The sequence below is a fragment of the Aspergillus udagawae genome (assembly GCF_001078395.1).
Source record: "Aspergillus udagawae IFM 46973 DNA, scaffold_7, whole genome shotgun sequence".
Taxonomy (NCBI): domain Eukaryota; kingdom Fungi; phylum Ascomycota; class Eurotiomycetes; order Eurotiales; family Aspergillaceae; genus Aspergillus; species Aspergillus udagawae.
In genome coordinates, this window is record NW_025091270.1 from 1,582,233 (window position 1) to 1,597,207 (window position 14,975).

The 14,975-nt window shown below is 51.7% G+C and overlaps 4 protein-coding genes across 4 annotated transcripts; 3 read left to right on the forward strand and 1 right to left on the reverse strand.

Annotated features, from left to right (window-relative positions):
* Nucleotides 1-473: 473 nt before the first annotated feature.
* Nucleotides 474-4,130, forward strand: chsF (chitin synthase CHS3; the record flags this gene model as incomplete). The annotated part of the gene is made up of 3 exons (XM_043294073.1): nt 474-3,127; nt 3,181-3,986; nt 4,042-4,130. The coding sequence occupies 3 exons, from the start codon at nt 474-476 to the stop codon at nt 4,128-4,130; spliced, it is 3,549 nt and encodes a 1,182-aa protein (XP_043150008.1).
* A 1,688-nt stretch (nt 4,131-5,818) lies between these two features.
* On the forward strand, nt 5,819-8,188 carry Aud_009214 (WD40 repeat domain-containing protein; the record flags this gene model as incomplete). The annotated part of the gene is made up of 2 exons (XM_043294074.1): nt 5,819-6,689; nt 6,750-8,188. The coding sequence occupies 2 exons, from the start codon at nt 5,819-5,821 to the stop codon at nt 8,186-8,188; spliced, it is 2,310 nt and encodes a 769-aa protein (XP_043150009.1).
* Nucleotides 8,189-8,644: 456 nt separating this feature from the next.
* Nucleotides 8,645-9,304, forward strand: Aud_009215 (uncharacterized protein; the record flags this gene model as incomplete). The annotated part of the gene is made up of 2 exons (XM_043294075.1): nt 8,645-9,112; nt 9,167-9,304. 2 exons carry the CDS (start codon nt 8,645-8,647, stop codon nt 9,302-9,304), a joined length of 606 nt encoding a protein of 201 aa, XP_043150010.1.
* Nucleotides 9,305-9,724: 420 nt separating this feature from the next.
* Aud_009216 (class I myosin myoA) lies at nt 9,725-13,960 on the reverse strand (the record flags this gene model as incomplete). The annotated part of the gene is made up of 9 exons (XM_043294076.1): nt 9,725-10,143; nt 10,194-10,714; nt 10,764-11,014; nt 11,069-11,160; nt 11,219-12,916; nt 12,970-13,452; nt 13,516-13,561; nt 13,644-13,883; nt 13,958-13,960. The coding sequence occupies 9 exons, from the start codon at nt 13,958-13,960 to the stop codon at nt 9,725-9,727; spliced, it is 3,753 nt and encodes a 1,250-aa protein (XP_043150011.1).
* Between the last annotated feature and the right edge of the window lie 1,015 nt (nt 13,961-14,975).

A 14,975-nucleotide genomic window follows, 5' to 3' on the forward strand; every position in this document is an offset into this window, starting at 1 on the left:
TCCTCAATATGCTGTCTTGATCGGCTTCAGTCGCTCGCTTGAATAATACGAGGCCTTCTGATCGAGTCAATTCTCCCGCGTTCTGTCCACAGCGATTATCCTCAGCCCTCGCTCACACACGACAATCCACGATCGTTGACAACATTCGAGTCCCTTGTTGGATTTATTCGCTCTGCGTTATTGTAAGCCTTCAGGCAGTCGCTTACAGTATTCGACAGAAAGGAGGACATTGCGGACTCAGTGCGCGACAGATATATCGCGACTTCGGCAGTCCCCCCACATCTAATAACTTAGCCCCTGTAAAAGGCACTCAACTACTGCGATATATTTGAAAAAATTTCAAGTCCATTCATGCTCGGCAGCCAGTAAAGGTGAGTGTCTCTGGCACAGCGTTTTCCGATCCTGTTCTGTCGGATCTCGATGGATACCAGTCAGGGTCACTGACAAGGTCTTTCTGAATCCATAGAAGCATCATGTCTTTGCCCCAGAGGCCGGGAAAGGTCTCCCCACGGCGAGAGGAAACGCAGGCGTTCCGAGACACCTCGCGCAGACGACGTCGGGATATCGAGTCGGGCGACAACAACGAGACACTGTCCAGCCCACATCGACACCACCATCGCCGCCATTCGCACAGCTCCAGGAGAACTAGGGATATGGACGAAGAGAGACTCGAACCCGGTGGGCACAAGAAGAGTCAAGTGAGGCCAGAGCGCAGTCGCATCGATGAGAACCATCCCAACTATCACTATAGTCAAAAGTCTCAAAATATGCCGGTATTCCCGTCAACAACCGGGAATGAACCGCTGATCGAAGGCGATGAGCTCAACAGAGACAGTTCGCAAAGTACAGAGCACGGAGGAAGGGACGGTGATCTTACACACGGAAATATCAACAAGCCCATGGAGCGGGCGCCGAGCCGTCATCGGTCGAAGAGGAAGAAGTCTCGAAAACTCTCAAGAAAGGCAGCTGCAGAGGAAAAACGACGGCAGAAGGCCATGGAGCAAGTTCGTCCGCCGAGCCCCTGGAGTGCTTACTGTGCAATCATCACTTTTTGGGCCCCCAACTTCATTCTGAAATGTTTTGGGATGCCGCAGAAGGCTCAGCGAGAAGCCTGGCGTGAGAAAATAGGTCTTATCAGTCTCATTCTCCTTATCGCAGCATTTGTCGGTTTCCTCACGTTTGGTTTCACTGCAACTGTTTGTTCGTCGCCTCCGACACGGTTGAAGATCAATCATGTCGACCGTGGGTACATGATCTTTCATGGGGAGGCTTATGACCTATCTCGGTCGAAGCATCCAGCGGCTGCGGGTATTCCGGGTGACTCTAACGTTCTCTATGACTTACCTCACAAGTATGGAGGACAGGACGGAAGTTTCTTCTTCCAACAGGTCAACGGCGCCTGCAAAGATCTCATCACCTTGAAACCAGGATCAGATATCCCTTCGAATTCAGACGGAGATCTCGCCTGGTACTTCCCCTGTACAGCTTTCGATCAAGATGGCTCCTCGAAGCCGAACTTCACCTCGCCATCCTATAATGGCTGGGGCTGCCACACTTCGGGAACCGCTCGGAAGGCATTCTACAGCCTGCGGAGCTCAGGCGATGTGTACTTCACGTGGGCTGATACAAGGAACAAGAGTCGAAATCTTGCGGTTTACTCAGGAAACGTCCTGGACTTTGACCTTCTGAACTGGCTCGACGAATCTCAGGTCAACATTCCCGCTAAATTCACTGAACTTCGCACGAACCCGGATGTGCGCGGCGTTGACTTGACGTACTACCTCCAAACGGGCGAGGATAAAAGGATTGGAAAGTGCCTGTCACAGATAATCAAGGTCGGTACTATTGATACGGACACGGTTGGTTGTATCGCGTCCAAGGTGGTTCTCTACGTGTCCTTGATATTCATCCTATCGATTGTCGCCGTCAAATTCGTTTTTGCCTTGTTCTTCCAGTGGTTCGTCTCTCCTCGGTATGCGGCTTCGAAGACCAGCATGGGAGCCGATTCGAAAACCCGCAAGCAGGAGATTGAGGACTGGTCGAATGACATCTATCGGCCTGGTCCTCGCCTTGCCGACCAACACTTGCCTGACCGTCCTACTAAGCGAGCCAGCTTCTTACCGACAACATCACGATTCTCCAGTCCCTATACTGTGAGCAACGGAGGCAAACAAAGGCCTCAGTTCGTTACGATGGCCAGTCAAAACTCCACCTCCCGGCTACTCCCAGGCACCGCGAATTCTATGTACAAACAGAGCCACAACAGCAGTGGTGGCTCATTGCATCTAGAGCCATCGCGTCTGAACCCGTCTGCGAGTCGCTCAAGCCTCGTCGTCGCGGCGGAGTCCGATGGCATCGGGTCATCTGCATATATCCACGAAGCGGTTGTCCCACAACCTCCTCCTGAATGGCAGCCGTACGGGTTTCCTCTTGCTCACGCCCTGTGTCTGGTCACTTGCTACTCTGAAGGCGAAGAAGGTATCCGTACTACGCTGGACTCTATCGCCATGACCGATTACCCCAACAGCCACAAGACTATCATCGTCATTTGTGATGGTATGATCAAGGGCAAGGGTGAAGAATACTCCACCCCGGAAATCGTCCTTCGCATGATGCGAGATCCTGTCATTCCCATGGATGAGGTTGAGGCATTCTCCTATGTGGCCGTTGCCACCGGTTCCAAGCGTCATAACATGGCGAAAGTGTATTCCGGGTTCTACGACTACGGCGAGACCTCCGTTATCCCGCCGGAGAAGCAGCAGCGTGTACCCATGATGATCATCGTGAAGTGCGGTACACCGGCTGAGGCAACGCAGGCAAAGCCTGGAAACAGAGGCAAGAGAGACAGTCAAATTATTCTTATGTCTTTCCTGCAAAAGGTCATGTTCGATGAGAGAATGACGGAACTGGAGTATGAAATGTTTAATGGGCTCTGGAATGTGACAGGGATACCGCCAGACTTCTACGAAGTCGTCCTCATGGTTGACGCAGATACAAAAGTTTTCCCCGACAGCTTGACCCATATGATTTCTGCTATGGTGAAAGATCCAGATGTCATGGGGTTGTGTGGCGAGACCAAGATCGCCAACAAGACAGATAGTTGGGTGACAATGATCCAGGTCTTCGAGTATGTGTTTCCCTCCTTTTTTTTTACCTTTCCGTCTCTAATAAAGCTTGCAGATACTTCATTTCGCATCATCAATCGAAGGCTTTCGAGTCGGTATTCGGTGGTGTGACGTGTCTGCCTGGCTGTTTCTGTATGTACCGCATCAAGGCGCCCAAGGGAGGCCAGAATTATTGGGTTCCCATCTTAGCCAATCCCGATGTGGTGGAACACTATTCTGAGAACGTGGTGGACACTCTCCACAAGAAGAACCTGCTTCTTCTGGGTGAAGATCGTTACCTGTCGACTCTGATGCTGCGAACTTTCCCCAAGCGGAAGCAGATCTTTGTGCCCCAGGCTGTGTGTAAGACCGTGGTGCCAGACAAGTTCTCGGTGCTTCTCTCTCAGCGTCGTCGCTGGATCAACAGTACTGTCCACAACCTCATGGAACTCGTGCTCGTCCGGGATCTTTGCGGAACATTCTGCTTCAGTATGCAGTTTGTCATCTTCATCGAGTTGGTCGGCACCCTTGTCCTTCCAGCAGCCATCGCATTCACATTCTATGTCGTCGTCATTTCCATCATCAAGAAACCGGTCCAAATCATCCCCCTGGTACTACTCGGGCTCATCCTGGGTCTGCCGGGTGTGCTCATTGTCGTGACTGCGCATCGCTTGGTTTACGTGTTGTGGATGTTGATCTATCTCGTTTCACTTCCAATCTGGAACTTTGTCCTTCCGACGTATGCTTACTGGAAGTTTGACGACTTCAGCTGGGGAGACACTCGTAAGACGGCGGGAGAAGAGGACAAGGGCCATGAAGCCGGCGAGGGAGAGTTCGATAGCAGCAAGATTACGATGAAACGTTGGCGAGACTTTGAAAGAGGTATGATACTTTCGATTGTCCCAGGGATGATGACACTGACTAACCTCCTCACCAGATCGCCGACTGAGAATGCAGAGTGGATGGGCACAACCTCCTTTTGGCGGAGGGTATCCCGCACAATATGAGCCCTACTCGGACTATTGAATTTCGTTGCGATATACTGGATAATCATCATGATAAAAGATTCTTGTAATATGTTGCATTCAATTTTGGAGCGGCGTCTCGAACCATGTCATATAATATCTGTCGAGCCCTTGGTCGATTTTTGATGTATGTATTTCTTCTCCAGCTTGTTTGAACCAATTACCATGTGGCGCTTCGAGCTTACTTGTTCATGGAACTATTAAGTATGGCCTCTTGACATTCTTGCTTATTGCATGTAATACAATTCCGTCCACAGACATCCTATTCTCATGATATTATAGAGTCGGATTCAAAGATTTAAACCTATTGTCAATGCCAATGCCTGTCGTGATGGGCTCCCTAGTACCTAGAGACCTCTTAGACAGACTTGCCCTATTCCCGACTGTAATTGATCCTTTCTTCTATTTCTTTGCTGCCATAATCAACTGATAAATGATCAATGACGGGTCGATGTTTATTGAGTTATAAGGAGTTATCTAAAACTACCTAGGCACAACTTGGCACTCTGACTAAGACTCTCCTTTGTCATCCACTATCCCCTCTTCATTTAACCTCATCGCTCAGCTGATATCCTAGTTTATGATCTGAACTGCCTCAACCAGAAACCCCCTATTCATCCTTTGGGTCCATCAATCTCTTCTTCCTGTCATCTCCCTGTCAATTTAAATATCCGTTCTATTTTGTACCTAGTGTCTTGATCGTCACCCGCCTCTGACGCTCAGATCGACCACTATCTTCTTAGATACATCCGGGTTATGCACGTTCTTGTGCCCAACACGCCGGCCATGCTGAAGTGCGCCGTTCCTACCCACATTTGAACCTCGGTGCTGATTTCTTGTCTGCAGCACTTTTAACATTGTCCTCTCACATCACGTTAAACTTGTGCAGCCATCGAGAAGCCACTAACCAGAACAGGGCATAACAGCCTAGTAGTCAAAGGCCGTTGTCTCATCATTTATCCACCGGTTGTCTTCGGCTTCTGTGTCTTATGACATTACTCATGCTTACGGGCTGAGCGTGCGACTATTGCCTTTTACGTACATACCCACATACATACTGCGACACCGCCCCCTCACCGTTTTGAGATCAATCATCTCCCTTGTTACGGGTGCTAGGCGACCTGATTTATCATTGCGCCTTGACACTTCCGCACAACTTGCAAAACCACATATCGTTAAGGACTCGGCTTTGACTCGGTCGGAATCTTCCTTTCCCTAAGTTAATATCGGACAGCCTTCTTCTCGCCGCACTGTGGGGGTGGAGGGAGACTAGCTGCGGGGTGACTGGCGATTGCAGAGCAGAGACGCCATAATCCCTGATCCCCGACAAGGAACAACGTGGTCGGTTATCTCTCCACGCCTGTACGACGCTTGGTGCGGTCTGGTGCCTATCAGTCTCAATTTGGAATAATACTTCCTGCGATTTCTCGGCTTTATCGGCTTGGACCTGGCTAGATCATCCCTCTGTGGCTTGCGCAAGCCTGCGTCTCGGCAAGAAGCGACTTGTACAACCAAGGGATGCCCGGTCCAAGTGACTTTGCATTTACATCACCATCATCATCATCGTCATCGCCGTCATCGTTGTTCACGTCGCCTTACGATAATCCTGCGCATCCCAGTTATCGTAATCGGACATCTCACCCCTCGTCATGTGATGCACCTGGGCCATCACGACTGCGACCTGTGGATATGTCGTTCGGACAGGCCTCCTCTTATGATGACCAGGACTCTGACGAGATGTCCAGGGAAGGCGATGAGCATGCTGCTCTGCGCACGGATGTTGACGAGTTTCCGATAGTAGCAACACTCTCGGAATCTCAGGATGTCGGCTTCACTCAAGGAAATGACGTGGGCTCGAGCGATGCGGGTATCTCCGCCTTCACCGCCGTATCTCAATACCCGAACGCTTTCGACGACGACTCGAATGCTCTCGCCGTCTCGGAAGTCGTTAACGCCGTCATCGGGCGGGAAGAGTATCTTCGGGGAGAGGGGAGGCACGTCCGAGCTGCATCAGTCGGCCGCTCGTCGTCCCCACCAGCGGATCTGTATATGTCTGATTCAGAAACAACTGATGTTCTTGGTCATCAAGGTGGAGTGCCTATCGGACCGTACATGACCAGTGGCAGAATGGCCATGGACAGTATCCTGGCGAACGATCCAACCCTGGGACACCATTTTTCTGCCATTCCCGAAGAAAGCGACGAGGACGATGTGGGCGATTTGATTATGGATTACGAGTCACCAATGCCGCGAGATGGGTTTAGCGTCTCCGACCATGAGGAGGATCCCGACGATACGCAAAAGTTTTATCTGGATCATGACGATGACTATTACCAAGAGCACATGGACCGTCCGCGGACGCGCGAAGCTACCGCGCAACTCGCCGATGTCGACTTTAACGATTTCTACCGAGCGTTCGACTATGATCCGCTTCCAATGGTGATGGAAGCAGCCCCTGTCGGTAATCACGGCGATCACAACAATTTTCCAGAAGGTGACGCGATAGGAGGGGTCCCAGGAATAGACGCCCACCTTCCTGCATCTGTAATCCACGGCACGAGTGAGTATTCATCAATCTGTTTTCGGTAGACAGCTTGGCTAATCGTTTCGTCGGATGTAGCTCACGAACGGAATCTCAATATCGATCAGTTTATCAACCAGTGGCTCCTGGAATCGACCACGCGCTCAACACCTAGTCTTCCGCTGATATCCAGGTTGCTACCGCCGTACCCATTGTCCAGGATTCTCGGATGGACGCCGCCGGAGAAGATTATCCGGCCGAACAACTACAACAGAGACTTCTACGATATTCAACAGATCCCTTGGTGGGAAGCCCTACGCGTAAAGCGGTCGGATGCACGTGAACTACGAGACCTCTGGTATACGTCGTATCACAACGTGGACTATCCGCATCATCAGACGGACGGCAAACTTCCGCAAGAAGAGTTCTATTTTCGAGAGAAATCGATGCACACTAAACATCGTGCCTCTATCGAACACTTCCAGCTGCGGAATTTGATGTCTGTCCCGGCATACAACACGGTCCATTTCTCACACGAGTCGAAGGTCTACTCGTGGGTTCCGGCGCATGAGGACCTGAGTTGCTTGATTGACCTGTCCAAACCGCCAATTAATTCTGGATTCCGCGGCCCTGTCAAAATTTCGACCATGAAATCTGCGCACAATGTCTGCATCGCCGGTGGGTTTACCGGGGAATATGCCCTGCGACCGGCGGGCAAGGAGGGCGCAAATGTGGAGGGGTATGTGACGACCAATGCCAATGGCATCACCAACCACATTGATATCGTCCCGAGCCGGACAAGTCATGCTCCGATGGCGATATTTGCGTCGAATGACCAGCACCTTCGCGTGCTGGATTGTGAGACCAACACTTTTATTGCGGATCACGAGCTGTCGCGAGCAATCAATTGCACCGCCACGTCCCCCGATGGGCGATTGCGTGTGGTCATTGGGGATTCCCCGGACGCTTGGGTGGTGGAAGCAGACACAGGGCGACCGGTGCAGCCGCTCCGTGGTCATCGCGATTTCGGCTTCGCGTGCGCATGGTCGCCGGACATGCGACACATCGCTACAAGCAACCAAGACAAGACTGTGATCATCTGGGACGCCCGCACCTGGCGAATCTTACAAACGATCGAGTCAGACGTAGCAGGGTATCGCTCTGTCCGATTCTCCCCGGTCGGTGGAGGCCCCCGAACGCTGCTACTGGCCGAACCGGCGGACCGGATTGCCATCGTCAATGCGCAGACGTACCAGACTCGGCAGGTCCATGATTTCTTTGGAGAGATCGGCGGAGCGGACTTTTCACCGGACGGCAGCACGATCTGGGTGGCGAACACAGACGAGCACTTTGGCGGGTTCATGGAGTTTGACCGCCGGCAATGGGGCCAGCCGTACGGACCACGGGGGCTTCCCAACGAGTGGATACGTGAGGCGGACCTCGACGAGGACGAGCGGTGTGTGCTCAGCGAGCGGGAGCGACAGATGAGGTTCTGGTGGAATCTGAGCGATGAAGAACACGAGACATTACTGCTGTAGGAGTCTGCATATGGCTGGTGCTGTGGCGTTAGGGAATCTTCATCATTTACTCTGTTCTAGTGGCTTTGCTGCTCTGGGGCTGTGGCTGAGCCTGGTGGGTCTTGGGAGGTTATCTGCTTTGATGTTTACAGCGACTATGATACCACAATCCATTCATTTATCTCTTTTCTCTTTGTTATAGAGTTCAATAGTCGAATATTGCTTCTGAGGAGCGCTGAGTGAAATGATAGTCACGATACTAGTCTGTGGCTGAGTCGGTGTCCCACTGCCCCGCCAGATCTGTTCCACCCCTCATACGTAGCTGGCAGCGACCCCTCAGCTAGTTCATTACAGAGTACAAACAGATCCCCATTGTTGTTTGTAGTATATAAAGCTCCATCCACATCCATCTCCCACACCTACCATATCCAACCGTCCCTCATTCCATACAACCGAAAAAGAACCCAACCAACCAAAATGTCCTTCTCAAACATGATCCAAGACGCCCTCTCCGGCCACGGCAACAGCAACAACAACAACAACAACAACAACAACAGACAGGACAACAGATACGACGACAACGACGAGTTCAACCCCGCCGTCCGCTACGCCGAATCCCACGCCAACACGTCCGACACCTCCCTCTTCACCTCCGCCCTGTCTTTCCTAAACGAGAACAAGCACCGCCTCTCCAACGACAACGACATCAATGAGCAGGAAATGATCCACGCGCACCAGTCGCTCTACGGCGGCAACGGCGGCGGCGAAGGCGAGCGGAGACACGACTCAAACTCCCTCGGTGCGGGGGCGGCGTTGCAAGCGCTCAAGATGTTCACGACTTCCTCGGAGGGGGAGAAGAGCGGGATGGACAAGAATGCGTTTATTGGGCTGGCGATGGCGCAGGCGAAGAAGATGTTTGAGGAGAAGGAGGCCAGTGGGCAGGTGGTAAGTTTGCTCCTTCGTTTCTGCCTTGGCTTTTGTATGTGCTGACTGTTGTAGAATGGCGATAAGCAGTCTGCTATCAATGCGGCGGCGGAAATGGCGCTCAAGATGTACATGAAGAGTGGAGGTGGTGGTATGGCTGGCACCGGTGGCCCTGGTGGTGGTCTGTTGCAGCTGGCTAGCAAGTTTCTGTAGGCTACTCCACGGTTTAAGCTGTTGATATGATGCTCGTGGCCTTGATGGTCGTGATAACCATGACATGTTTATGAATATCGAACGCATTTTGCGGTACTGTACTACTCCCAACTTATTCAATTGCTATATACGACGCTCTATGTTGGTTCGTAGGAAAATACCTACAGTCAATCCATGCCTCCGGCATCAGTCAATATCAGAGTATGCAAGCGCCAAACAATCTAGGCTCGCTCTTTTGGTATCAAAAAGCCAGACCCGAAAAGAATCAACTTGCGGAAATCAACGTGCGACAATGGAACAATCTAATGAAGGCCGAGCGAGGAGAAGTAGAGTGAAGGAAAACTGCAGGAGGAAAGAATATATGGGGTGCAAGAGTCAATGTGCGGGATAAAGGAAAGGGAACGGAAAGCAAAGAGACAATCACCAGTCGTCATCGTCGTCCTGCTTTCCTTGCATTGCATGTTGTCGCGCCCTCAATGCCTCTGCAAGTCCACCAGCTAAGCTTGCGTTGGACATACTATTGGGTGTCCCACGACCGCTACCCCCAGAGGAGTCGTGAGAATTCATGCTTACAGCGCTGTCGCGAGGAGCCGGTGGCGGTGCGGGCACGGCCTTGCGTGCCGCCATGTTCGGCCGCTTCGCTGGGGGTGCGGGAGGTGCTGGCTTGGTCTTGGCCGCCGCAGCCGCACCGTTGGTCGCCGGTGCTGGGGTCGACCTCGGAGCTGTCGGTGGCGGCGGAGGGGGAGCAGGTTTCGGTGTCGGAGCGACTTGCTCTTCGAGATATGCTTCCGGTGTCCAGCCTTGCGCCGAAGTCGTCATGTTCATGCACAGCCACCAACCTATCACTCGTTAGTAGACCGTTAGGACGTAAAAGGACTTCCATGCTTACCATTTCCTTCCTTGGAAACAATCTGCACAATCTCACCAGCCTTGATTGACAGCTCGTTGGCTTGCTGACTATTGAAGTCATACAAAACCTTTGCGGTCGGCTTTTTCGGAGCGGGTGCAGCCGCGGGTGGCGGAGGAGGTGGAGCCCTCACTGAAGCTGTTGAACCGGTGCGCGCGTGAGAAGCAGCGACGGCAGCAACAGGCTGAGGAACGGCCCTAGCAGCTGGCTGAGGTGCGGCTGGCTGCGGAGTGGCACGGGGCAGGGGTTGAGCTGCGGGAGTGGGTCTGGCCGCCAGCTTGGAAGGCCGCCCTCCTGGGCCACCAGGACGAAGTAGCTTTCCGTTCGTGACGGGACGCGCACTAACTTGCTTGGGCCTCGGTGTTGGCTTGGATACCGAGTTGGCAGGCTCTCCGGGACCAGTGTGAATAGAACCACTCTTGTAGCTGTCGTCTCGGGCAACAGCAGGATCCTTGACGACCTTGACGGTGGCCAATTTGCCCGGCTTCTTATTGTACTCGATGCTGAACCTAGTTAGCTGGGGCAAGGCCAAACTCCAACAGTGACACTTACTGGTCCGCGATCTTCAAGTTCAATTGTCCGCGCAGAGTGTTGTTCAGGTGGGTGAAAAATTCCGTCTTGAACACGCAGTTGAGAAGAGGATCAGGCTCTTGTGGGCTGCCAACCACTATTGAAAACCAGTCATCTTTCAAGTTCGAGGCACTGATAGCCTTGATGGCGCCGATTGGAATGGTCCTTTCTGACGAGATGGCCAACTGGTTGTTGACCAGGTTTTGCGCTATGATGTATACGTGGCGGTTGGTCTGATAGAGAAGAGTTAGCACCAAGCACAAGAGAAAGTCGAACAATCAGCGTACCAAGACTAGTATACGAGGAGCAGGCTTGCTGGACCGACCAAACTTGGAGACCAGAACCTCGCCGCGGCATGAAAAGAGAATATCCTCTGATCCTGTAGAAAGAAAGTCAGCCAGTCATCAAGCTGTATTTCAGCGTTCCCAAGTACTCACCGCTGATGGCTGCACCATTACGGATCATCTCGCCGGGTCCTCCTTTGTTGCCCACCCCGACATAATCACCAAGAAATCTGCGTGAACCGAGCAGACTCATCCGACGACGCTCCTTACGCCCGTTGAGAAGCTGATGTCCCTGATCGCGCAGCTTAATGAACTCGAGACCACCAGTGGTGCGACGCCAGAACCGCTGAATGCGAATAGCACACTCCGTACGATAGCGAAGATAGTTTCGCCACGCACGCTGGATTCGGATGGCCATGTTGTGCCAGTAACGGTCACGCATGGCTTCCAAAGCAAACAACGTCTCTGGAGTCTTGACAAACACCTTTGTAATTCCCATCTGGTACTCTTCGGCGGGTATGCTGGTATCCTTCAGAATCTGACGAGCGCCAGATTCAGCGTCCCCTGTCCATGTGTAATCACCTGCGTAAGACGTCTTCGGCGACAAAAGGTAGAAACGCTCCACAAACTTGTCGAATGTTTGACGGTAGGCAAAACCAGCACGTCTGATTCGAACGTTCTCTTGCAAACCAAGGTATTTAATCTGATGCAGAACGTTTCCGACGTTGTACTCCTTAGGCGCCTTGTTATCGTTCGGCTTGATCGTCCGAATATACGAGGGCTGGGCCTTCATCAAGGTTGCCACCAGGTCGTTAGCCGAGGCCTTGATCTTGTCGCTGGCGGTGGGTGGGCGTCTCTTGTCATCCTGATTGACTTGCTCGGGGAAGAGGGAATGGACGAATTGGTTGCCGCTTGTTCCGACAAGGTTCAGAAGATCTTTCAGCAACTGGTCCTTGTTCTTGTCTGTCATTCCAGCGACAGCGTAGCTGACATCACCGGCGTAATGCTTGACAATGAACTGACCCTGGCGGTTCTCAAAGTTGGGATTTTGAGACAAGAAGTTGAGTCTTCCGACGAACGTGTTATCCGCAGCGCTGGAATCGGCGTGCGCGGTTGCACAGGCATCGTTTAGGGCAGCGAATACACCAGGTGGACGTTTGTCTTCGATCAACGAGCACACGACCTTGTTGTCAAAGTATTTGATGGGGGTCCACTGAATCTGCTCACGAGCATATTCATCCTGCTCAGCCTTTAGGGTCAATTGGATGAAGATTTGCTGCAACTTCTCGTTGACATAGTTGATACAGAGTTGCTCGAAGGAGTTCTTCTCGAAGATCTCAAACCCATAAATATCCAGAATACCAATTGAGTTCGCAATCTCTCCTCTGGCAGTCAAGGAGGCGTTGACACGCTGCACAATCCAATCGAACAGGTTGAAGTAGATTGCTTTGGCCAATGCGTCACGGACGGCAAGAGCTTGGACAGTATTGAGTGGAACCTCATAGACTGACCCTCTGCGACCTCCACGAGCAGTTTCCATCACCCGAATGGTAAATGCCTTGTTCACCTGAGCAGCATCGACCTCCAGAAGGTATGCGACATAGTCAACCACTGACTGATCCGTAATAACAGCGTTTCCAGAATCGTCTTCTGCAAATTGAACGTTGCCGATCCACAAGATCGCAGACAGCATACGGAAGACATCATCTTGCTCACTCTCCGCCATGCCAATCACGCTCATTGCATTTAAGGTATCGCGGAACTCAGCAGAATCGTCAACGCCAGGGACGTCATAACATTTCGATCGGCTGGTGTAGAGGTATGACTGCGGTTGCTGAATGCCGAACAGATCTATCTGTCTGTCAACAGGAGAAACACTGAAGAGATCTGAAATCTCAACTCACCTCTATACTTCTGTGGCGCCGCCTTGGTGAATTGGTAGAAAATGTGAAAGTTTCGCTCGTTTGTGATTTGTCCTACTACTCTGGATTTTTCGAGCAGGTAGTTGGTGATATTGGCCCCCACGGGTTCACCGTTTGTGTTGAACTCCAGTTCGAGATACTTCCCAAACCGTGAGGAGTTGTTGTTGCGCAGTGTCTTTGCATTACCGAACGACTCGAGCAACGGATTGGTAGCTAGCACCATTTCCTTGGTGTGCTGGATGGACGAGTCAGTGCCTCCGGATACACTGGCGATGTACTGCATAATCCGCTTCGCAGCTTCCGTTTTTCCTGCACCCGACTCTCCTGAGATAATCACGCACTGGTTATCCTTGTAGGACTTCATGTTGTAGTAGGCCGATTCTGCGACCGCGAAGACGTGGGGAGGCACTTCGAGTCGATTTTTGCCTCGATAAGACTGGAGAACATTGTCGGTGTAGATACCCACTGCGGAGCAACGATGTCAGCGACGCGACCTTGAACATCGCACATGGCTCGGTGTAAACTCACGGTCTCGGAAAGGGTTGACGGACACCAACACATGGCCGATATATGTCTATCATCCGAAGAATCCAGATCAGCACACATCCTCAGTAGCGCAAGAATTTCGAGGTCCCCATTCGGCGGATGATGCTTACATAGATCTCGTCATGTTCAAACCGCAGCTTCAGGTTGTCATTGATGGCCTCGTTCGAGATTTTGCTCAACAACGTAAGATCTGAAACACCGAATTCCTTCTTCTTTGTGCTCTCAAAAGTGGCCTTCTTCACCTGAGGCTTGCCTCCCGCTTGTCGCCCATCGCCCACATCAGCAGCCGCCTTGGACCGACCGAAGCCTCGACTCTTCTTCTCTCCGCCAGCAGGACGTCGTGAGTGTCCCTAGTAGTAATCGCAGGGTTAGAAAACAATTTCTGAGTTATACACAAGATTGTGTAGGTTAGGCGTGGACATACCATGATTGTTGCTGCCGACTTCCCCGGATATGGCGCCCAGGCGTCAAGATATCTGACCTATCAGTTTCAAACGGCAGCGGCAAGTGAGCGCTGAAGAGATAAGATAAATGTACGCAAAAGACAGGACGCTCGATCCAAGCAGTGCGCAGAGTCGGTAGAAAGAATGGTGGATGTCAATGTACGGAAAGGAGGGGAAGAAGGAGGGGATGAACGATAGTAGGAACTTAGAATGACGATGGTGCCTTGTGGAGGACTGGACTGGAGTCTTAGTCCTACTGGTCCTTGATAGGACTAAGGACGCTCTCCTGGATAATAACGCGGCCTGCGCCACACTGGACACACATGTGGCACCGTTGGGTTCCCTTTCTCAGGTCGAAAACGCGCAAGCTCGCTCAGGCTCCGGAGTTCTCTTAGTCAACCGGCCGCATATCCGACTCATCCCAGGCTAAGTTTTTCGAACTTTGTTCGATTCCTTCGCCGCTCGGGCATTTAGGGGGCAAATCATTCGTGGTCCCTGGCGCTAAAAAATGCCATTGTCTCCAAATTAGGAACTGGAGCACAACCCGAGTACTACGAAGCCTAGCGAAATTTCTTGGCCTCAGGCTGTCAAGTGAAAAACTCCGTGATCAACCCCATCCTACGTCACTGCTGCAGTTAGTTAGAGCTTCTGCCTTCACTTTGGATGAGATTGGATAATGGGGCTCATCGGGTATCTGTAATGCTAGTCACAATAATGTCTGGATAATCTTTTCAGGGAATGACAAGAAAATACTGGGGTTGGTCAGATTATTGTGGCTAAGGTGTTGATTTTTTTAAGCTGGTCAAATAAGTTATATATTTCTTACAACTGAAGCATTCCTATAGATACCGCTTCTGCAATTGCCGACACATTGGATACTTCATGTCGGCTTATACGGTCATTAAATCGGACAATATGCAGGTAGAGAGCCAGAGTCTAAGCATTTACTCATAAACGTGATCCTCCTTCCAAAACTGAGCAATGTCCGTGGCCAGTTGA